Genomic DNA, 24094 nt, shown 5'->3' with positions numbered 1-24094 from the left:
GCACGCCTGCAGTTCCGGCTACTTGGAAGGCTGAGGCGCAAGGATCACCAGAGCCCAGCAGGTTGATGCCGGGGTGGCCGTGAGCCTGCGTGCCACTGTACTCCAGCCTGGGCAACGGAATGAGACTCCAACTCAAAAAAAAGAAGAAGAAGAAAGAAGTCCTCAAAGGGAAACAGTCTGCCATCACGGAAGAAGTGAAACAAAAAATGGCAAAAAGCACTAAAAGCATCAAAATTGACAAATTCAAAAACTGTTTTGAGCAGTGGAAAAAGTGATTCAATAGGTATATTACATCAAATGGAGAGTACTTTGAAGGTGGCTAAAGTCTAAACATGCAAGAATAAATACACAACTTTTTATAAATAAATTCCCGATTTTGGGGGGGTCTCCCCTCATACTTTTATTTATATCTTTATGTAGTGATGCTTTTTCTACAGAACAGATTCCCAGAAATGGAATTTCACAGAATAAAAGGTACATTTTGAATTTTAATAGAGGATATCAGACTCCTTTGTAAAAACATTTTTATGGGTGATAAAGAAAAAATAGCAAAAGGTATTATAAACTCTAAAACTTTTGCCAATCTGATAAATAGAAATAAATCTTAATTTTGTATAGCAAAATTTCAATCCTTGTGCTAAAAAATTTTCTTTCCTAATGAAGTACTATTTGAAATTTCTCAAATAATATACTACTGAAAACTTTCAAAATTATCTACTACTCTAAAGAGCCTTCTAACAGGAAAGAGCTTTTGACAGGTGTTCTGACACGCAGGCAGGCTTATATAAGTACCGATTGCAGGCAGCTCCAGTATGGCTAGTAAATCATTTCTAGAAATGCAATGAGAAGGGTTCTAAGAATATAAAGTTTAAAAAGTCTCCCTCGGGTCCCCTCCCACTGTGGGAGCTTTTCTGTCCTCTTAATAAATCTTGCTTTCTCAAATAAATAAATAAAAAGTCTCCCTTATGGCCACTGTGGTCAAGAGCAGCATTTTAACATGCATTCAAATAGTCATTTCAAAAAATATAATGAGCCGGGCTCGGTGGCTCAGCCTGTAATCCCACGCCTTTGGGAGGCTGAGGTGAGTGGATTGCCTGAGCCCGCGGATTTGAGACCCGCCTGGGCAGTGAGACTTCATCTCTACAATAAATCAAAAAATCAGCTGGGCGTGGTAGCACGCCTGTAGTTCCGGCTACTCGGAAGGCTGAGGCGGAAGGATTGCCGGAGCCCAGCAGGTTGAGGCTGCAGTAGCCGGGAGCAGCCACTGCACTCCAGTCTGGGCGGCAGAGTGAGACTCCAACTCAAAAAATATATATATAATAGCATAGATTCTAAGAATATAAAGATTTTAAAAAATCTTTCCAGTGTGGCAGCCTGTGGGACCAGCAACCCTATAAGACAGGTAGGAATTAGGAACAGGGCAGCTTATATGCTCAGTATTACCAGCACAAGACGTATGTTAAGGGATGATAATAACAAGAAAAATAAAAATTAAAAATGCACTGATATATAGCATAAAGAATACAATCCATAAGAATAAATTTAACTGAGGAGGCAAAAGACATATGCTGAAAACTACAAAATGCTGCTGAAATTAAGGAATATATAAAATAAATGGAAAAACATTCTGTACTCATGATTTGAAAAACTAACATTATTAAGACATCAATACTACCCAAAGCAATCCACAGATTCAATACAATCCTTATCAAAATCCTAAGGACATTTCTGCATAACTAGAAAAATATATCCTAAAATTCACATGGAATCTCAAGGGACACTGAACAGCCAAAACAATTTTATAAAAGAACAAAGTTAGAATTTTACATTTTGATATCAAAATTTACTACAAAGTTACAATAAACAAAAGAATGTGGTAATGGTATACAGACCAGTGAAATAGAATAGTGAGCCTAGAAATAAACTCTCACAAATGTGGCCAAATGATTTTTGACAAAGGTGCTAACACAATTTGATGAGGAATGAATTTTTTCTTCAACTAATAGTACTCAGAAAACTTGATGTACACATGCAAAGGAGTAAGTTTGACTCTTTCCAAACACCATATAAAATTAACTTAAAGTAGATCAAACATCAATACCTAATAGCAAAACTACAAAACTCTCAAAGGAAAACACAGATGAAAAAATGTTATGACACTAGATTTGGCAATGAGTTCTTAGATATGTCACCTAAACACAGGCAATATAAGAATAAGTAGATAAACTAGACCACATCAAAATTTAAAACTTCTGTGCATCAAAGGAAACAATCAACAGAGTGCAAAGGCAATCTTTGAAATGGGAGAAAATATTTGCAAATCAATATCTAAAAAGGTCAATGCCCAGAGTATATAAAGAACTCACACAAGTCCACAACAGAAAAACAAACTTGACTGAAAGACCTTCAACAGACATTTCTTCGAAGAAGATATGTAACTGGCCAAGAAGCAAATAAAAAGATGCTCAACATCACTTTTTATTAGGGAAATCAAAATCAAAACCACAGTGAGATACCACCTCATCACCATTAGGATAGAGTCTTAGTCTGTCTGTGCCGCTATAACAAAATGTGACAGACTAAGTAATTTATGAGTAACAGAAATGTATTTCTCACAGATCTAGAGGTTGGGAAATGCAAGACCAAGATAGCAACATCCAAAGACGGTGCCTTCTTGTTGTGTCTTCAAGAGGTAGGAGGCAAAATCGGAAAAGAAAACAACAACAACAACAACAAAAACTAGGATGCTCCCTTCAACTTCTTTTATAAGGTCACTAATAACACCCGAAATGCCTCATCTCTTAATGCCATTACATTGGTGATTTTGGGAGGCCAAGGTGAAAAGATTATTTGAGCCCAGGAGTTTGAGACCAGCTTAGGCAACAAAGCAAGACAGCATCTCCACAAAAAAAAAAAAAATCAAAAAATTAGCCAGGCATGGTGGCACGAACCTGTAGTTTCAATTTCTTGGGAGACTGAGGCAGAAGGATCACTTGAGCCCAAGAGATCAAGGCTGCAGTAAAGCATGATCAGGCCACTATATTCCAGTCGAGGTGATAAAAGAAAGACCCTTATTCTTTAAAAAAAAAAAAAAGTGGAGAAATTGAAACCACTGTCCATTGTTGGTGGGATGGTAATATGGTGCAACCATTATGAAAAACAGTATAATGGTCCTCAAAATATTAAAAATAGAACTGCCACATGATTTACTAATTTCCTTTCTGATTATATATCCAAAATAATTGAAAGCAAGGTGTCAAAGAGATATCTATACACCCATGTTCATAACAGCATTCACAGTAACTAAGAGGCAAAAGTAATCCAAATTTCCATTGACAGATGAATGGATATACAAAATGTGGAATATACATATAATGGAATATTATTATTCAATCATAAAACAAAGGGAAATTCTGATCATTACAACCTGGATGAACTTTAAGGACATTATGCTAAGTGAAATAAACCAGTCACAAAAAGGCAAATATACTATATGATTCCATTATATGACTTATCCAAATTAATCAAATTTATAAAAATGGCAGTTGTCAAGGGCTAGGGCAAGAGGAGAAGGAGAGCTGTTGCTTAATGTGTATAGACTTCAGATTTGCAAGAAGAAAAAGTTCTGGAGATTGATTGCACAATGTGAATATACTACACATTTTTAACATATACATTATTGTGCTATACATGTAAAAATGGTTAAGAGGGAAAATTTTATGTTTACTTTATTACAGCTAAAAAAAAGTTTCAAAACTTCAAACTTAATGGACACGCAGGGATTTGTGTATAACTATAAAAAAAAGAGCTAACATTCATGTTACTGAAATTCCAGGAGAAAAAAAATAGGGTGGAGGTTATAGAAAAAATAAGTGAAGAAATAATAACTGAAATTTCTCAAGCTTTGCAAAAGTTATAAACACACATATCTAAGAATCTGAGTGAATCCTAAACAGGATAAACCCAAAGAAATCCCTTCTATGATACATCATAATTAATCTTCTGAAAGTTAAAAACAAAGGAAAATCTTGACAATAGCCAGAAAATGATCAATACTTTCCTAGAGAGGAAAAGTCATCAGAACTATAGCATATTTCTCATCAGTACCAATAGAAGCAAAAGAAGGTGGACCACCTTTTCTCAAGCACTAAAAGAAAGTAACCATGAACTGAATCCAGTGAAAGTATCCTACAGGAATGAAATCAAGACATTCTCAAAGAAAAACTAAGAGAATTTGTCACCAGCAGATCAACTCTAAAAAGATTGGCTAAGAGAAGGTTTTGAAACAGAAGGAATAAAAGAAGGAATTTTAGGTCAGGAAGGAAGAACAACAGAAAGAACCAAAATATGGAATGAAGCTACCATACATCCTATAGTCACAAAAAAATGAATTCTGCCCCAAAAAACTGAGAAAGCTTAAAAGTAGATCTTTCCTCAGTTAGGCCTTTGATGAGAATCTATCAAGTGGCCTTGAGATCCCTAAGTAGAGGACCAGCTAAGCTGTGTCCAGACTCCAACTCACAGAAACTGAGATTATAAATGTCCTCAGACTCCTGTCCTAAAGAAACTGTGTGATAGCAAATGTATATACGTTAAGCCACTTAAAAAAAAAAAAAAAAAACCCAAAACAGGATTGGAAAACGCTGCTAACTGTAAAAGCTGGACTCTAAGTATAGTGGTGTTAACTGTAATAATATTCTCTTAACTACTCTTTAAGTTTGAAATTTCTATAATTAGGGGGCGAAAAAACCCCATTGCTGTCAACAGATAAAAAGCCCAAATGGATTGGTAATAAAAACCTGAAGTAAAATCTGTGACAGTAGTATGTTCCATGTGCTAATCAGAAAAATGTATATTCTGTGATTGTTGGGTGAAGAGTTCTGTATATCTATTAAGTCCAATTGGTCAAGTGCTGAGTTAAAGTTCCAGATTTCCTTGTTAGTTTTTGCCTTGATGTCTATGGCTGTTACTGGAGTAGTAAAGTCTCTGACTATAATTGTATGGTTATCTATGTTCTCTCTTAGTTTAATTAACAACTGTCTTATAAATCTGGGTGTTCCTATGTTGAGTACATATATTTTCAAGATGGGTTAATTCTTGCTGGTGGATTGAGCCTTTTATCATTACGTAGAGTCCCTTTTACCTTTTATTGGCTTAAAGTCTGTCTGTCTGCTATAAGAATAGTTACTCCTGCTTTTTTGTTTTCCATTTGCCAAGATCTTTCTCTAGCCTTTTACCTTGAGCATGTAGGTGTCTTCGCAGTGAGATGGGTTTCCTGAAGGCACCATAAGGTTGGATCGTTTCTCTAATTTGCTATTCTATGCCTTTTGAGTGGCACATTCAGTCCATTCATGTTTAACTTAATTATTAACATGTGAGGTTATATTCCTGTCATATTGTTATTAGGAAGCTGCTTTGCTTTTTAGGCTTCTGGTTGATTTGTATGGTCTATTAACTCTGTGCTTGCCTGTGCTTTTGTAATGGGTGGAACCATACTTTTATTTCTGTGAATAGAACTTTCTCAACCATTTCCTCAAGGGCTGGTCTAGAGGTGGTATTTTCTTTTTGCTATTAGATGTCTGAGAAGAATTTTGACTCTTCATTAATGCAGCTAAGCTTGGTGGGGGTAAGAAATTCTTCGCCGAAATTGCTTCTCTTTAAGAATGTTAAAAATGGGACCCTAGTCCCTTCTGGCTTGTAGGGTTTCTGCTGAGAAGTCCGCTGCAATACTGATGGGTCTTCCTCAGTAAGTGGTCTGTCCCTTCTCTCTAGCCACCTTCAGAATTTTTTCGTTCATGCTTACCTTGTGGAGACTGATTATTATGTGCCCTGGGGATGGTGTTCTCACATAATACCTCGCAGTTATCTGAATCTCTTGCGTCTGTATATTTGCCTCTCTAGTGAAATAGGGGAAATTTTCTTGGATGTCCTCTTGGAAGGCTTATTCCAGGGTGTTCTCAGTTTCCTCTTTTGTCTCAGGGACACCAATCAGCCATAGATTTGATCTCTTTACATAACCCCAAACCTATTGTAGTCTTTGCTGATTCTTCTTGAGCCCTTTCTCCTTATTTTTGTCAGACTTGGTGAGTTCAATAGTTTTATCCTTAAGCTGATATTCTTTCCTCTGCCTGGACTTTTCTCGTGCTCAGGTTTGTCATTGTTATTTGTCACTGTTATTTGAAATCCAAGGAGTTCAGATTGGACATTTCTTAGATTGCCCAGCTCATCTTTTATTTCCTGCACTGCTTTCATTAGCTGGGTAATCTGTGCTTCCATCTTCTCGTGGCTTTCCTCCACTGTTTTTGCCACCCGTAGTCTGAATTCTATGTCTGTCATCAGGGACAGGTCGTTCTGGATGGGTTCCACTGCTTGTGATCCAAGAGGTCCTTTTGTGAGTGATAACACATTAAGGCTTTGGTGATTACTAGTATTTCTTGCTGGTTCTTCCTAATCTGTGAAGACAGAGTCTTCTCTTTTTATCTTTTTGTTTTGTTGTTTTTTTAGTTAGATAAGGTAGCTACATTTGGGGTGGACTTTTGTGAGATTTATTTTGTATTTTTATTACTATTTTTTTATCACACAGAGGTTGAGTTGCATTCCTATTCCCCTGAGAGTGGTATCCTGTGAGGTCTCAACTACTGTGGGTCCTGCTGCTCTTCTGGGTCTAGCTGCCCTAGGAGGCTGCCACCATTTGGATGGTGCTGGAAGGTCCCTGTAAGGTATCCTATGATGTAAAGACACAGGGGTTGAATTATAAGGGGAGCTGGTTATTCATGTCTCTGGAGGATCCTCTGGAGAAGCTCTGATGCCTCAGTCTATGGATTGGTCTGAGAGATGTACACAGCATGGGCTTTTTTCTTATCTCCTTCTCAGAAGTTGTGTTACTATAACAGATATTGTAATGGGCTGTGCTGGTTGGCTTCCAGTCAGGAGGTGGCACTTAGAGGAAACAGTCAGCTGTGATGGTGGCTGTGGATTTTCTTGCTTGGCTTCTGTTTTCTTAGGGAAGTGTGCAGATGACCTAGCCAATGAATTGAGTTATGGGAACTCCCAGTCTAGGTCCCCAGGATTTCAAAGGTGGTGGGGGCTAAAGCTGGTTGGGGAGGGCTAGGTCACACTGGGCTGCTCTCCAGCTCCCTGTCACAGGCACAATTGCCTACTCCATTGGAAAAAGGTCCCCTGCCCACTGGGGCCACACCGCTGGGAAAGCTTAAGCCTTTTCTATTGTGCAAAATAGTTCACACAGGAAGACAGAGGTTGTCAGGAAGACAGGGGTACTGTACCTCTCCTTTTCTTGTCTGACACTGTCCATGCTCAGAACTCAAAGTTTCCAAAGCAACATTTCACCCATGAACTAGAACTGGCTGCTTTGCATTCCAATCCCCAGCTGTGAGCACTCAGTGGGGATGGGGAGAAGGGATGGGCCCCCTTGTAGGTGTGGCAGTGCTGCAGGAATGGCGGACCTCTTTGTTGCCCAAGATGTTCATGTGGGGAGAGGGGGATACCAGGACAATAAGGCTCTGCTCGACTCTCCTCCCCTTGCCAGAGGCCAGTTGTATTCAGAACTCAAAAGTTCTTTCAGCAACAGGAACTTGCCCAAACCAGAGCTGCCTGCAGTGTGAAATCTGTCCTTGGGGCAAATGAAGGCAGATGGGCTGGGGTTCCTTGCCACCCTAGAAACTGGTCTTGAATGCTGCCTTCAGGGAATGAGATCTCAGAAATGGTTTGTCTGTAGGCATGTAGAGCTCACATGGGTAGGCCATTACCCATGGGGGACTAGAGTACTGTGAAGCTCAGATGGAGAAGTCCCTCCCATTCTGTGAGCTTTCCTGACATTCTGTAACTGTTTGTCTTATTCAAAGTGGAAAATATACTCCAGACAGCCAGAAAAAAAAAAAGGAAAACAGTCTTATTGCTTATATACAGAAAGTTTAGTTGTCTGTATAAATGATCAAACCATCCATAACATTCCCTTAAACCAAAGCCTAAACTCTCTTCAATGCTATGAAGGCTGAAAGAGGTGAGAAAGTTGCAGAAGAAATGCCTGAAGCTAGCAGAGGTTGGTTCATGAGGTTTCAAGAAAGAAGCTAGAAACCATTGAGAGAGCAGGGAGACAGCCCACAAACTGGGAAAAAATATTTCCCAACTGTATATGACAAAAGTCTAACATCTAGGGTCTACAAGGTACTAAAACATGCTGAAAAGAAAAAAACAAACAGCCCCATTACAAAGTGGGCAAAAGATATGAAGAGATACTTCTCAAAAAAAGACATACGAGCAGCCAACAGATACATGAAAAAATGCTCAGACTCACTAGTCATCAAAGAAATGCAAATTAAAACCACACTGAATAACACCTATCTCCAGTCAGGATGGCCATCATCAATAACTCAAAAAACAAGATGCTAGAGAGGATGTGGCCAAAAGGGAATACTTCTACACTGTTGCTGTGAGTGTAAACTAGTACAGCCTCTGTGGAAAACAGAGTGGTGATTCCCAGAATCCACCTCCCATACAACCCCGCAATTCCCCTACTGGGAACATACCCAGAGGAACTCAAATCACTCTATGAAAAAGAAACCTACATACACATGTTTATTGTAGCATTAGTCACAATAGCAAAAACATGGAATCAACCGTGCTGTCCATTGAAAGAGAACTAGATAAAAAAAAAAAGTGATACATATACACAATGGAATATTACGCAGCCATAAAGAAGGACAAAATTATGAACTTTGCAGCAACTTGGATGGCCTTAGAATCTATAATACACAGAAATAAAGAACTGAGTATCACATGTTATCACTCATAAGCAGACCTTGAGCAATTACCATAAAACCGTAAGAAAAGGATTGGCAATAGTGGGAATCTGCCAGGGGAGCGGGGTTGACTTCATCAACCAGGGTACCTGCATAATGAACATTTGTATACTTAACCCTGAATTGTACTCCACAACTTTAAAATCAAAAATTAAAAAAAAAAAGAAAAAAGAAAGAGGCCATCTTCTTAACATAAAAGGTGAAGCAGCAAGTGCTGATGTAGAAGTAGCAACAAGTTAACCAGAAGATCTAGCTAAGATTATTGATTGGCTACAGATTTTTGCATCTTCTACTTTACAACTAAAGACAAAAATATAGTTGGCTCCAAGTAGACAAAACAGGGGACTTCACAGAAACTACATGGCCCTTTTGTAAATAAGTGGCTACAATAAAATAACTTTTTTACTGCGTTCCGTTCATTAAGAAACAATTTACCATTTTTACTGAGTATAATGCAGTGTCTATGAGGATAAAATGGTTATGATAATCTCTTCATAATCTAGATTATTACAATGTAATGTATGACAAGCATATTTATCTATAATAATAAAAGCACAAAATATTACCTAGAAAGAAAAAAGTTGAGTGATTTCCCAGTAATATAAATAAAATTTAGGAAATTTAAAGGAGGCCAAATGGATCTTGTAATTTTTTAAAAAATCATTAAATTATTTTACCATTACTTTGCTTACAAAATAATACAAATGTACAAATAAGAATCTTACTTTCAGGTGTTTCTTTCTGCCATTGACTGAGCTCAGCAGTTAAACATTTCACTTGCATAATTAATAATGATAGCTACAAGAAAAGAGAGAAAGTTTTCTGTAGAATATTAATACCTATTCATAGATAAAATACAGACATACTTAGTACTAACACTTTATTTAGTACTAGTTCCTAATATACATGGCTAACAAAATAGTCACTCCTAAACTATAAAAAATTATCACTACAAACAGAATTCTGCTTTAAACTTTACTAATTATAACTAATAAATTACATGCTATACCAGTATAAATTTCATATTAAAAAATGATAAATTTTTCTTTACCACTCAAACTAAAAGAACTTAATATACACTAAATTTATTTCCTAAAGAAATATATCTTAAAATAAAAAAGCATGTCATTTCTTGCCAATTTTTTAGACAAATTTGCTTCTAATATGTTCTTTCTCCTCTCTATGTCCTTTCAGAAAAAAATGTTTTTATTTAAGTAGTAAAAAAAAATTTAAATACCTATATAGAGACAATTACAAAATGAGACTCATTCAACAAGCCACATATAAAAACCATATTTATTGCACAATAGTTTGTAAACTGTGTAACCCTTAGTCAAAGATAAATTAGGGTATGTGTTTGGTATCAGGTGACTCTAGTCATTTTAATTTTGATAATTACAAACCTACGTGAAAATCTGTTGACTGAGTAGACAATAAAATTAGAACTTATGGAGGCTTATAATTAAATTTCAGACCATTCTTTATCTTCTATTTATAATTGTATTGATACAAGACAAAATCAAAAATGCAGTGGCTATTACTATAGTATGTACACTAAAAGGGAACTAAATACTGTCTTTTGTAAGGCACAGTAGTATGTTAAAATTGCTTGTTGAAATATATCAGAAGCCAAGCATGGTGGTATACGCCTGAAGTCCCAGCTACTCAGGAGGCTGAGGCAGGAAGATCACTTGAGCCTAGGAGTTCAACACAAGCCTGGGAAACAGAGCAAGACTTCGTCTCTATACAAAATACAAAAAATTAGCCAAGTGTGGTAGTGCAACCCTGTAGTCCCAGCTACTGCGGAGGCTGAGGCGGAAGGATTGCCTGAACCCGGGAGGGCGAGGCTGTGGTGAGTTGTGATGGGGCCACTACACTCCAGCCTGGGCAAGAGAGTAAGAACCTGATTCAGAAAAAGAAAAAAATCAGAACAACAACAACAACAACAAATCTCTTTGAAAGTTTTATAGAATTACACAAAAATGGGCAGGGCATGATGGCTAATGCCTATAATCCTAGCACTTTGGAGGCTGAGGTAGGAAGATTGTTTGAGGTCAGGAGGACAAGACCAGCCTGGGCAACACTGAGATCTGGCTCTCAAAAAACTAAAAACAAAAATCTACCAGGCATTGTACTATGTGGCCGAGGCAGGAGGATCACTTGAGCACAGGAGTTCAAGGAATCAAGCCACTGTACTCCATCCTGGGCCAGAGAGTAAGACCCTGTCTCTTGGGTAAAAAAAAAAGTGTGTATATATAAATGCGTTTACAGGTATTTAAAATCTTTACCAAGGGAGAGTTTAACTTTTTTTTAAACAGATAATTAAATAATAAGAATGTGAAAAAAATTATTTGTGGACTACATTGAACATGATTTACAAATGTTATTATTACTAGGAAAAGATAACACATTTTTAAAAAGTAGTATTTAAGCTAGGCAAATCAATCATGTAACCATAATGAATCCATATCACTTTTGCTCATATAAAACATGCAAAATGATTGATAATCTTTTTTTTTTTTTGAGTGAGAGTCTCACTCTGTTGCCCAGGCTAGAGAGTGCTGTGGCACAATCATGGAACTCACAGACTCTATGGCCTGGGTTCAGGGAATCCTCCTCCTTCAGTCTCCTCAGTAGCTGGGACTACAGGCATGCACCACCATGGCTGGTTAATTTTTTAATTTTTTGTAGAGATGAGGTCTGTGTTGCTCAGGTTGGTCTCAAGCTCCTGGGCTCAAGCAATCTTCCCATCTTGGTCTCCTAAAGTGCTGGGATTATAGGCATGAGCCATCATGCCAGGCCTCATTTTAAACCTAAAAAACACAGTAATTGCATACAGTTCAATCTCATACTATATTGATAAAACAAAGCTCTTAGCTTGCCAAAGTCCTACAAGGCAAGCATCACAATATTTCTTATATTGTTATAAAATTAAACATTCCTTTCTTTAGAAGAAAATAACACTAGTAATTCTAAAATAATTTAAACACAAAAATTTGAGAAATCCTACCAGTTTTTCAATTAAAGTATCTAATTTCTTGCTTTAGAAAATGGATTGGGTTTTAATATTGAAGTTTTGAAGTTTGTAAGTGTGCTGAAGAGCAAGCCCGAGACTGCTATCCTTAGAAAGGCCTTATTGCAACATTGGCCCATGGCCAGCATCTGGGAATTTTGATTTCTAGATGGTGCCCATCAACCAAACTAGTAAGGGTGGCTCAGTGTCCCTAATCTGGTTGTGTAAAGAATACGGTTTATGCTGAATACCTGCTTTCCTTCTGATAGTCTGGTATTTTGGTACCTTCTGGGAAAAGGGTGCATGTGTGACCAACTACCACATAAAACTTTGGACACAGTCTCTAATGAGGTTCCCTGGTAGACAACATTTCATACGTTTTGTTACAGTTCATTGCTGAGAGAACTAAGCAGGTCCTGTGTGACTCCACTGGGAGAAAAATCCTGAAAGTCTGTGCCTGGTTTCCTCTGGATTTTACCCTATGCTTCTTTTCCCTTTCTTCATTTTATTCTGTATCCTTGCGTTATGAGTATACTATATATGAGTACTGTGAGTCTTCCTAGAAAAACATCAAAGCTGTGAGTTGTCTTGGGGACCCTCAACAGGAAATCACATATTGTGAGTCTTGAATATTTTTAACTATCTCAAGTCATTGCATGTTTATAACTACATAAGCACTCCCCTAAAGTCAATGTTTGTTCAGTGCATGAAAATAATTCAAGAAGCTTATCAGCCCAATCCCTAGTGATTCTGATTCAGTAGGTCTCAATTTCTACAATGCAGGAACTACATTTCCAAAAGAAACAAGATGATAGTATACTCACTATATAACATTTTTGCAAGTATAATATTCACTTTTATCCCATATATTAGGGTATATAGAATCACAATTTTTTATGGACACAGATGACTTAATTTTATATCTTATATTTTTATACCATGGATCTAGTGTAACAAGCATCTCCAAAAGTAATAAATTCATTTTTCCCTTTCTTTCTCTCATTTTTAACTCAGTACTATCATATTCATGAACTTTTAATTTTTATATTTTTACAATAAATTAAAGCCATTGTTCTTTATGATACTAAATATGGAAAGCAACAGTATCCTCAGCTTGGCACTTCTGTCTTTTGAGATAGCCCCACCAGTTTTGGGGAACTATATATTTGACTTTGTCCTTAGTGTCTTTATCACTAAAATGCTTTTTAACTTTTTATATGGCGAAATACACTTAACTTTTATGCCTAGATTTCTATTATTATCCAAGTTTTCTCCTGTCACTGGTTTGCACAAATATTCTCCTAGCTTTTCTAAAATATTATTTTGGTACTCTAACTGTGATGTCTGTTTACAGGCTGAGCATCCCAAATCAGAAAATCTAAAATCTGAAATGCTCCAAAATCCAAAATTTTTTGAGTACCCACACAACACTCAAAGGAAATGCTCATTGGAGCAATTGGATTTTAAATTTTCAGATTTTAGATGCATAACCTGTAAGTGTAGGTAAATATTTCAGAATCTGAAAAAATCCAAAATACCTTGTCCTAAGAATTTCAGATATGAAATACTCAATCTGTATATAATGAAAAATAGAGCTCCAATTGTATTTTCTTCCACATGGATATCTACTTGTATCACTATCTCTTATTAACTAATTCATCCTTTTCTCACAGATTTAAATGATCATTTGTTATATAGTAGTCCCCCCTTATCTGTAGTTTCACTTTCTGTGGTTTCAGTTACCTGTAGTCAATCTCATTCTGAAAATATTATATATAATAAAATATTTTAAGAGAGACCACTGGCCAGGCATGGTGGCTCACACCTGTAATCCCAGCACCAAGGTGATGTGACTGTCTGAGACCATGGATTCCACAACAGACTGGGCAACTTGGTGACACCTCATCTCTACAATAAATAAAAAAACTAGCCAGGTGTGGTAGCGCACGCCTATAGTTCCAGATACTAGGAAGGCTGAGGTGGAAGGATTGCCTGAGCCCAGCAGGTCAACGATGGGTTGGCTGTGAGTGTGCCACTGCACTCCAGCCTGGGCGATGGAGTGAGACTCCAACTCCAAAAAAAAAAAAAAAAAAAGGAGAGAGAGAGAGACCACATTCCCATAACTTTCATTAGAGTATATTGTTACAATTGTTCTATTTTATGTTGCTGTTAATCTATTACTGTGCCTAATTTATAAATAAAGTTTGTCATAGGTATGCATGCATAGGAAAAAAACATGCACATAGGATTCAGTACTATCTGTGGTTTCAGGCTTCCCCTGGAGATCTAAGAACATATCCCCATAGATAAGAGGCAACTACTACAGAGCTGACCCTTGAATAACATGAGTTTTTGAACAGCATTGGTTCACTTATATGTGGCTTTTCTTATGCACCTTCTCTTCCTCAGCATACTCAAATGTGAAGATGATGAGGACGAAGACCTTTATGAGGATCTATTTCTTCTTAATGAATAGTAAGTATATTTTCTCTTCCTTATAATTTTCTTAATCACATTTTCAAGTCTCTAGCTTCATTGTAAGAATATATAATACAAATAACATACAAAATATGTGCTTATGCTATCAGTAAGACTTATGGCCAATAGTAAGCTATTAGTAGTTAAGTTTGGGGAGTCAAAAGATATACCTGAATGTTCAACTTCACAGGAAGTTGGCACCCCTGATCCCCATTTTGTTCAAGTGTCAATTGTATTTTAATTCTCAATCTGTTCCACAGATTCATTAATCTACTCCTAAACTAACACCGCAATTCTCTGATGACTATAATGGATATGTCAATCCTTTTTTAAGCATAGGGTAAAATCAATTAAGATTCTCCATAGTAAAATATCTGCAGCTATTATATCTAACACAAAGTAGGATAGTCTTTGTTCTAATTTTTAACAAGTTATCATAATAGCAATCAACAAACAATTCACTCAGTTGTTAAATATAGGTATAGCTGTTAAAAGGCAAAGAATAAAGAAAATGCTCTCTTATTTATAACAGCTTCTTACAAAAAGATTTTAGAATACTTCTTTCAACTCAAAGCAGAAAGAGTAGTAAGTTTTTGTTTCCAAAGTACAATGAATTCCACTTACCTATTTTTAGGAAGAAATAAAGATTCATACCTGAGCATTTGAATCAGTGAGTGTCTCAGTTCCAATAAGCGATAATTTATTCTGACACTTGATTTTAAAAGTAAAAAAAAAAGTAAATCACATACTATAAGTTATAGACAATTCCCTTTCCCATCCTTTTTGTACCAATCCAATGTAATACTTCTCTAAGACAATATACAAATATCTGATATGCAAGTTTAAATTCCTCACTTTCTAAAAGTCCAATGCTGTAGTCCCAGCACTTTGGGAGGCTGAGATGAGAGGAATGCTTGAGTTCAGAAGTTTGAGACTAGCCTGAGCAATATAGCAAGACCTCGTTCTCTACAAAAAAAAATTTTAAAAATCGTAGTCCCGGCTACTTGGGAGGCTGGGGTGGAAGGATCATCTGATCCCAGGAGGTCGACGCTACAGTAAGCTGTAACCATGCCACTGCATAATATAGTGAACCAAAAGCAGTTCTCTCACTAATTCAGAAAAAGTATACATATTTCAAACTCTACATTTTCTAATTTTTTTTTTTCAAGATTTTAGAGACAAGATCTTACTCTGGCCCAGGCTGGAGTGCAGTGGCACAATCATAGCTCACTGTGGCATCAAACTCCTGGGCCCAATGCAACCCTCCCACCTCAGTCTCCCACTTGGGATTACAAGCATCAGCCACTATGGCTGGCAAACATTTTCTAAATTGATTCACGTTTTCCATCATAATTATGTTTTCTTTCCACTTTTATATTCTCTATTTGTGGAAATAACCCCACCAACTACCCAATGGCCCAAACCAGGAACCTGAAATGAACTATGATTTTTCCCTTCCATTTCACATCAATTAACTTCTAAGTTCTTTTGGTCCTTCCTCCTTAATATCTCTTGAATCCATTCTTATGTTTGCAATGACAGTATGTAAACCTTCATTACTTTTTTACTAGGACTACTATAGAGCCTTATAAATGTTCTTTCTACCTCACTCACTCCTCACACTCCATTTTCTTCAAAGTCACCAGAGTAGTTTTCTAAGACTGCATATTTAATCATGTCACTTACATACTTATAATCCTTTAATGGTTCCTTATAGTATATTCAATAAAATCCTGTATGTTCTAGCCCAATTACCTCTCCAATCTAACTCAGAAGTCCTTCTTGTCCTAATTTACATTGTCCATAATATTCTATTTAAACACGCTCAACTCTCCCAACTTTTACATATTTTGTTCTTTCTGCTTTGTACATCTCTCCTAGTTTTAGAGCAAACTCCTATTTATCCTCTAGAAATGACATCAGTAATTGCCCCTTTTAGAAAGCAATTCAAGATCCCCTTCAGCCTGTATTTAGTATTCCTCCTAAACGTAGACTTTACATTTCCAACACAACATTTCTAATATTATATTACACTGTAATGTAACGGCTGTGCTTTCAAAAGATGATAATCTCTTTGAGGGCAGGGACTGTCATAATTTTTTCTTTCTATAGCTCATCTAGTATGAAGTTTCTTGAATGAATGCTTACAGGTTTAAAAACTATATAAATATTTATCATACATAATAATGGCTTTTGTGAACAGCATAATCATTTCTTTCCTAAGTCTAATTATGATTGAAATTGATTTAAATCTTATATTAACTTATTATTACTTTGATCTTTTGATACTTACTTCTTCCATATCTTTCCACATTTCTTCACACTCTTTAATAAGTTCTTCTTCAGTATTTATAACATCTTCCACATCTGTAGTACTATCTGGATCTAGGTCTTGCTGATCCATTGACATATGCTTTGGGATTTTCTTAGCTTTATGATAAGAAAAACTAAAGTAAAAATATTTATTAATTCAGCAGTATTTGTTGAATACTTGTTGAATACCTGTCAGATATTCATCTAGGCACTTAGGATATAGCAGTGAACAGAATAGACAAACACCTCTTCTACCATAAAGATTATTCTAATTAAGGAAATAGACAATAAACCAAAAAATAAATAGTATAGTATATAAAATGATTTATAAATGCCATGGAAAAAAGGCAGAAAAAAAAACATAGGAATGCTAGAACAGGGATAATATAATGTGAAATAAGGTCACTGACAATTTGACAATTGAGTAAAAAGAAATGATGGATGGAGATACGCAAGTTGAGGTATGGAAACATAGAAGGGAAGAGGCTCCAGGCAGAGAGAACTGCAAGTGCAAAGGCCTTGAGGCAAGAATATGACTACTATGTTCCTAGAACAGTGAAGCAGCCAATGTGACAAGCAGATTAAGTAAGGCAGAGAGTTGAAGATGAGGCCAGAAAGAAGTGGTGCGATTATAAGGACTTTGTAGGCCATTTTAAGAGCTTAGACTAACATGATAACCAATTAGAAAGTTTGAAATAGAGGAATGATATTATTTGAAAAATATTTTTAATAGTACAACTCTGGTTCACTACAGCCAATAAGGACAGAAGCAGGAAAATTAGTTAGAAAGTTATTGCAACAAACCAAGCAAGACTGTACACCAAGATATTGACAGAGGCAGTATAAGATGTCCAATTCTGGATATATTTTCAAGATAGAGCCAAAAGGATTTCTTAACAGTATGTATATAGAGTGTCAACGATAGAGAACAGTCAAGTATTACTAAAACACTTTGGGCCTAAGCAATTGGAAGGATGGAGACGTCAGTTACTGAGATGGGGAAGACAGTGAAAGAAACAGATTTGGCAAAATATGGGAGGAATGCTGATTAAGAATTGAGTTTAAGCCGGGCTCGGTGGCTCAGCCTGTAATCCCGCGCCTTTGGGAGGCTGAGGTGAGTGGATTGCCTGAGCCTGCGGGTTCAAGACCCACCTGGGCAGGCGAGACCTCATCTCTACAATAAATCAAAAAATCAGCCAGGCATGGTAGTGCGTGCCTATAATTCCAGCTACTCGGAAGGCTGAGGCGGAAGGATCTGCAGGTCGAGGCTGCGGTGGCCAGGAGCGGCCACTGCACTCCAGTCTGGGAGACAGAGTGAGACTCCAACTCAAAAAAAAAAAAAAAGAATTGAGTTTAAGACATACTAAATTTGAGGTATCTATAAGGATAATTGCTGATTAAACAATTGGACATACATTTCTATAGTTCAAGGGAAAGTTTCAAACTAGAGATATTAATTTGAGAGCCATCATCACACAGATAAGAGTCCTGCACTGCATAATGATGCTTTGTTTTTGTTCTTAGTCAGGAGTCTCACTCTGTCGCCCTGGGTGAAGTGTATGGCACCCTCATGGCTAACCAAAGCCTTGATTTTCTGGGCTCAGGCGATCCTTCTGTAGCTAGGACTACAGATGTACACCACCACACTAGGCTAATTTTTTTATTTTTTGTAGAGAGGAGGTCTCACTATGTTGCCCAGGCTGGTCTCGAACTCCTGGGTTCAAGGGATTCTCTTGCTTCAGCCTCCCAGTGCTTGGATTATAGGCATAAGCCACTGCACCCAGGCATAACAATATTTTGATCAACCACAGACTACATATATGGCAGTGATCCCATAAGATTATAATGGAGTTTTAAAAATTCCTATTGCCTACTAATACATTGATGATCATCCTGACACTGTAAAGGCCTAGGCTTATGTGTGTATTTGTGTATTAGTTTTTAACAGAAAAGTTTAAAAATAAATGCAAATAATTTTAAATAGCAAAAAGCTTATATAATAAAGACATAAAAAAGAAAATGCTTTTGTATAGTTGTACAATGCATATGTTTTAATCTAAGTATTATAAAAAAAAGGGTCAAAAAGTTTAAGAAATTAAAAGTTTATAAAGTAAAAAAGTTATAGTACACTAAAGTCGATAATTATTGAAGAAACATTTTAAAATACATTTAATGTAGCCTAAGTGTAAAGTGTTTACAAAGTCCACAGAAGTATACAATAATGTCCTAGGCCTTCACAGTCACTCACTATCTCTGACTCACATGGAACAACTTCGGTATTGTAAGCTCCATTCATGGTAAGTACCCTAACAGGTATTCCATTTTTCAAACCTTTCATAACATATGTTTTACTGTATCTTTTCTATGTTTAGATATGTTTAAACACACAAATATCATTCTATTAACAACTGTCCACCATTTTCAGTCCAGTAACATGCTGGACAGGTTTGTAGCACAGGAGCAATGGTCTATATAATACAGCCTAGATATTCAGTAGGCTATACCATCGACGGTTGGGTAAGTACTCTGATTTTCACACAACAAAAATTGTCTAATGATGCATTTCTCAGAATGTATCCCCATTGTCAAGTGACATATAACTGTACTTAAAGCCATAAGGCTGGGTGAAATAAGGAGAGTGTACAGCTAGAAATGAGAAGATCTCCAGACCCAGAGAGATTGTAGAGGTGAGAAAGAATCTTCTAAATAGTCCAAGAAGGAGCACCCAATAAGGTAAGAGAAAAATCAATAGTAAGATATCCTGAAATCCAAGAAAGTATTCAAGGAAGGAGTGATGAACCGTCAAACACTGGAGATAGGTCAAGTAAATTGATAATTGATAATTTATTTAGTAATATGGATGGGCAGATCATATTTCCCAAAAATAGTCACAGCAATATTTTAGGTTGTCACTACTCCTCGAGGCAGAGTCTTTTTCCTCCCTGTGAATCTGAGTGTGACTTTAACTGTTGTTATGAACAGAATACAATGGAAATGACATCACATGACTTTCAAGACCAGATCATAAAAGGCAGTATAGCTTACATCTGACTCTCTCAGAACACTCACTCATGCAACACTCTTGCTGTGAGAAAGCCCAAACTAGCACAAATTGAAGACACCACATGGAGAAGTCCATGTGGCAAGGTACTAAGGTTCCCAGCTAAAAGCTAACATCAATTCCTAGACATGCACATGAATAACTTTTCTGGTGATTCAGTCCCAAGGCTTTGAATCTTCTAGCCAAAGCCCCACACACTGTGAAGCAGACAAGCTGGCGCCTACCATGTCCTGCGTAAATTCCTAATGTACAGAATCCATGAGCTTAATAAATGGTTGTCTACATCTCTATATTTTGGGGACATTTATCACAATAATTTTATTGGAGTAAACACAAAAATGGACACCACTGTTAACCTTTATAAGAGCAGGTCAATAGAATGGTAAGAGTGAAAGCCTTGGAGTGGACTTGAGAGAGAACGGAAGGATTTGAAAATATTCAGTATATAAAATGTTTTTAAGAATTTTTTTCCTAAAGGAAAAGAGAGAAATAAGGTTACTAGCAAGGGGAAGATATGGGGTTTAAAGTGACTTTTTTTTTTTTAAGATGGGAGAAAATACAGCATCTTTATATGATATGGTAAAAGAAGAAAATACTGCTGATACAGGAGAGAAAGGAAAGAATGAAGAATGGGATCTAGCACAAAAGTAGAGAGGTTGGCTTAAGATAAATGTATAAGCCATTCATATCAAGAGTGTAGATTCAGATAATTGAGCAGATGTGTTGATAGGAGCTTGTGGGTTGTTTCTCTTTTCTCAGTAAAATGGTAACTAAGGTCATCAGCTGTAAATGGTAATGAGGAGAAAGTATTGGAAGTTTAAGAGCAGAAGAAAAGAAATACATAAAATAGATATATGAGAATGGGAGAGGTTAATGTTATAGGATTACTGTGTAGCATTGCAGGCCCATTGAGATTAGTAGTCACAAGTTTAAACTGACACCAAAGCATGGTTGTGTGTTTGCCTCTATAGCAGGGGTCGGCCTCACAGCAGGACTAGCCAGCAAAGCTTCATCTGCATTTATAGGCACTCTCCATCGCTGGTACGACCACCTAAGCTTCACCTCCTCTCAGATCAGCAACTGCATTAGATTCTCACAGGAGTGCAAACCCTATTGTGAACTGCACTTGCCAGGATCTAGGTTATGCACTCCTTACGAGAATCTAATGGCTGATGATTAGATTCTAATCATTAGAATCTAATGCCAGTGATGATAGCGCTGGGGAGCAGCTACAAATACAGATTAATATTAGCAGCAAGGTTTGACTGCATATCCCCACACCCCATCTGTGGAAAAATGTCTTCCTTGAAACCAGTCCCCAATGCCAAAAAGGTTGGAAACCACTGCTCTATAGTGTGGTAGCACAGGTACAGACACAGACAAAGTGAAAGAATGACCACAGAAGTGAGTAGCTAAGATAAAATGGAGAATATAATCACTAGAGGAGAGAAAGTCAAGAAAAAGAGAGTTCAAGTTATTGAAAGGATCATCTACAAGGATATTAAATAACTTAATAACCTTATAGATTATGAAAGTAGTACTTCATGATATAGTATCCTTATAGATTATGACAGTAGTACTTATGATATTTATGATAGTAATACTGCAAAAAGTAACAGTGAGCCAGGAGCTACAAATCAAGGAATGAGGTTGAATAACACAATCTTGCTAAAAATGACTCCTGCAAAAAATGGTAGGTAGTATAATGTGGTGGCATGAGATAAAAATTGAGCAATTTTAAGGAAGCAGCGAGAACAATAAGGAATGATGATGACATCTACCCCACAACATAACCAGAATACTTCCCCTCCAAAATTTTTATTCAGATGGAACTTTTAAGTTTTATATTGTTCAATCAATAATTAACAGATAAGTTTTAAAGAAGACATAAATAAATGGAAAGTTATGTCAAGTTCATAGAATGGAAGACTCATATTGCAAAGATGTTAATTCTCCCCAAGTTGGTCAACCAAATCGTTTTTTAAAATTTATTTTATTTTAAAGATGTGGGGTACAATTCAGGATTAAGTATACAAGCGGACATTGTACAAATCCTAAAACTTTCAGTTTCTTTTTTTCAATGGCATTTGACAAATAAATTCTAAAATTTATATGTAAGTACAAAGGATATAAACAGCCAAGACCCTGATGAAAACTATGATAAGCGAACTTGCCCTGCCAGGTACTAAACTTCTTATGTAACTGTATTAATTATGACTATGGAATTGGCACATGAATAGACAAACTGAACAACAGAACACAATACAAAGTCTTTCTTGACTTTCTAGACTCACATGCATGGACATGTGACTTGTAACAGAGATGAAAACACAAATCAAGGGGAAAAATAATAATCCAAATGGAAACATATTTTATATATAGTACTGCTTTTTTCCCCTATATATTTTAGCCCATATATATCTCTCTCATTCTTTTTAGCAAACTGAATATTATTTGGGGAGAAAAAGCTCTGGATTCATATCTCAATATTTGCATCACTCCTCATTTCCTCAAAAAATCTAAAAACAGAAATCATTAAAAAAAAAAAAACAGAAAGAAAACATGGAGAATTTCTTAAAATCTTGAATTAGAAAATACCTTTCTAAGCAAAACTAAGTAAAATCTCTACATAAAGATTTTTAAGTTCTGCATGGACAAAGATCTCACCAAAAAGGTTAAAACTGAAAACCCCCAAACTTAGTAAAAACATTTCTAATATATATGGCAGCCCAAGACCTAATATTCTTAGAGTATAATGAGAATGGCTAAAACTTCATAATAAAAAACAAACCTAATATATAACAAAAAAACCAACTAAAAAATTATTACCACAAAAGTCAGGACACCAATTACTTGTGGAGGGAGGTGGGAAGAGAGGAACGACGGGTTGATACAGATGGGCCAAATGGAAAGACCTCCAAAATGATTATCAAAGTTTTATTTCTTGACTTGTATGGTGGTAAGTTACCTTATGATAATTCATGAACTTACATTTATTTTGTATAGGTTTGTGTCTACATTTTATAATAAAAAGGCAAATAACAAAAATAATCCAATGGAAATGAGAATGGAAAGCTGGTCATAGTGGCTCATGCCTGTAATTCCAGCACTTAGCGAGAGCAAGAAAAGAGCCTTGCTTGAGTCCAGGAGTTAGAGACCAGCCTAAGCAACATAGCCAGACCTTGTCTCTACCAAACAAACAAAAATCAAAAAATGTGTCAGGCGTGGTGGTGCTTGCCTGTATTCCCAGTTATTTGGAAGGCTAAGATAGAAGGATCGCCGGAGCCTGGGAGGTTAAGGCTGTGCCTGGGCAACAGAGTAAGACTCTGACTCAATAAATAAATAAATAAATAGATAAATAAATAAAATGGGCAAAAGACACAAAGAATTCAAAGAAAAAAGAACAATTACCTTTTAAATATAGAAAAAATGCATTCTTAATCTCACACATAATTTACGAAACTGAAAATTACACAAGTATGATTTTTCATTGAGACTGGCAATAATGTAAAATTTGATAAGAAACAATATTGAGAAACATGTAAAACAAAAGTCATGCAACTACTTTGTAGGATAATAGGTAATATCCATAAAAAAATTAAATACATTTATTTTAATCCAGAAATTCTAGTCCCAGGAATAATCCTACAGAGAGATATGCTTGTATAAGTCTACCTAAATATGCTTATTCCTTCATTATTTATTTAAAAAATTACAAATGTATGAATTCTGTAACCAGTCTAGCTTTAAATCACTGCTTTGATACTTACAAGCTGTGGAACTTGGACAAGTCACTTGAATTTTCTGTGCCTCAATTTCTGTATCTGTAAAATGAAGTTAATAATGTTACATATTCCATAAGGTTGTTATGACAATTAAATGAGTTTATACATATAAAGTTCTTACAATTGTACCTAGCATGTAAAGAGCTTTATTGGTGTTAGCTATTAACAATATGAATGTCAATTACAAGGCTAAACATCTTACCTCTTATGCTCATAAGATATAGTTTAAGTTCACAAAGCCAAAACAAATCATTAATGATTTAGAATATTTTAAAGCAGAAAAGCAAAACTTTATATGAATATGTCTAATTTATCTTAAATCAGAAATTAAATACAAATTAATCTTTCCCAACTTTGTAAAATACTGACCACTAAAATATATAATCAATATGCACAAGTAATGCAAAATTATGTGTGTGTATATGTCTGCACACGTGTCTGCACGTGTGCAGACAGCTATTCAAGAAATTAGCTGGCTTGGAAATTCAATGTAGCAGTAGAATAGAAATATTAAGGATTTGTTTTTTCTGCCATGTAAAAACACAAGAAATGAGCTGTCTGCAACTTGGCAAAGGGCCCTCACCAGAACAGAAAATGCTGGCACCCTGATCTTGAACCCCTAGCT

The 24094-nt window shown here is 36.2% G+C and overlaps 1 protein-coding gene across 1 annotated transcript in view; it reads right to left on the bottom strand.

The window, feature by feature from the left end:
* Positions 1-24094, bottom strand: part of CENPK (centromere protein K) — a 39714-nt gene extending 15620 nt beyond the window's left edge. Inside the window, exons 1-6 of the mRNA XM_008049778.2 lie at positions 24012-24094; positions 20841-20846; positions 16870-16874; positions 16604-16757; positions 14965-15021; positions 9545-9617 (exon numbers count right to left, since the gene is read on the bottom strand). Coding sequence (XP_008047969.1) covers positions 9545-9617; positions 14965-15021; positions 16604-16720 — 247 coding nt within the window. The 5' untranslated portion in view covers positions 16721-16757; positions 16870-16874; positions 20841-20846; positions 24012-24094. The remainder of the gene's footprint in view (positions 1-9544; positions 9618-14964; positions 15022-16603; positions 16758-16869; positions 16875-20840; positions 20847-24011) is intronic.

This window comes from Carlito syrichta, unplaced genomic scaffold (genome assembly GCF_000164805.1).
Source record: "Carlito syrichta isolate Samal-C Ts95f unplaced genomic scaffold, Tarsius_syrichta-2.0.1 Scaffold136712, whole genome shotgun sequence".
NCBI classification, from domain to species: Eukaryota; Metazoa; Chordata; class Mammalia; order Primates; family Tarsiidae; genus Carlito; species Carlito syrichta.
The sequence above is the reverse complement of the archived record's forward strand: the minus strand, read 5'-3'. Positions and strand labels throughout refer to the sequence as shown.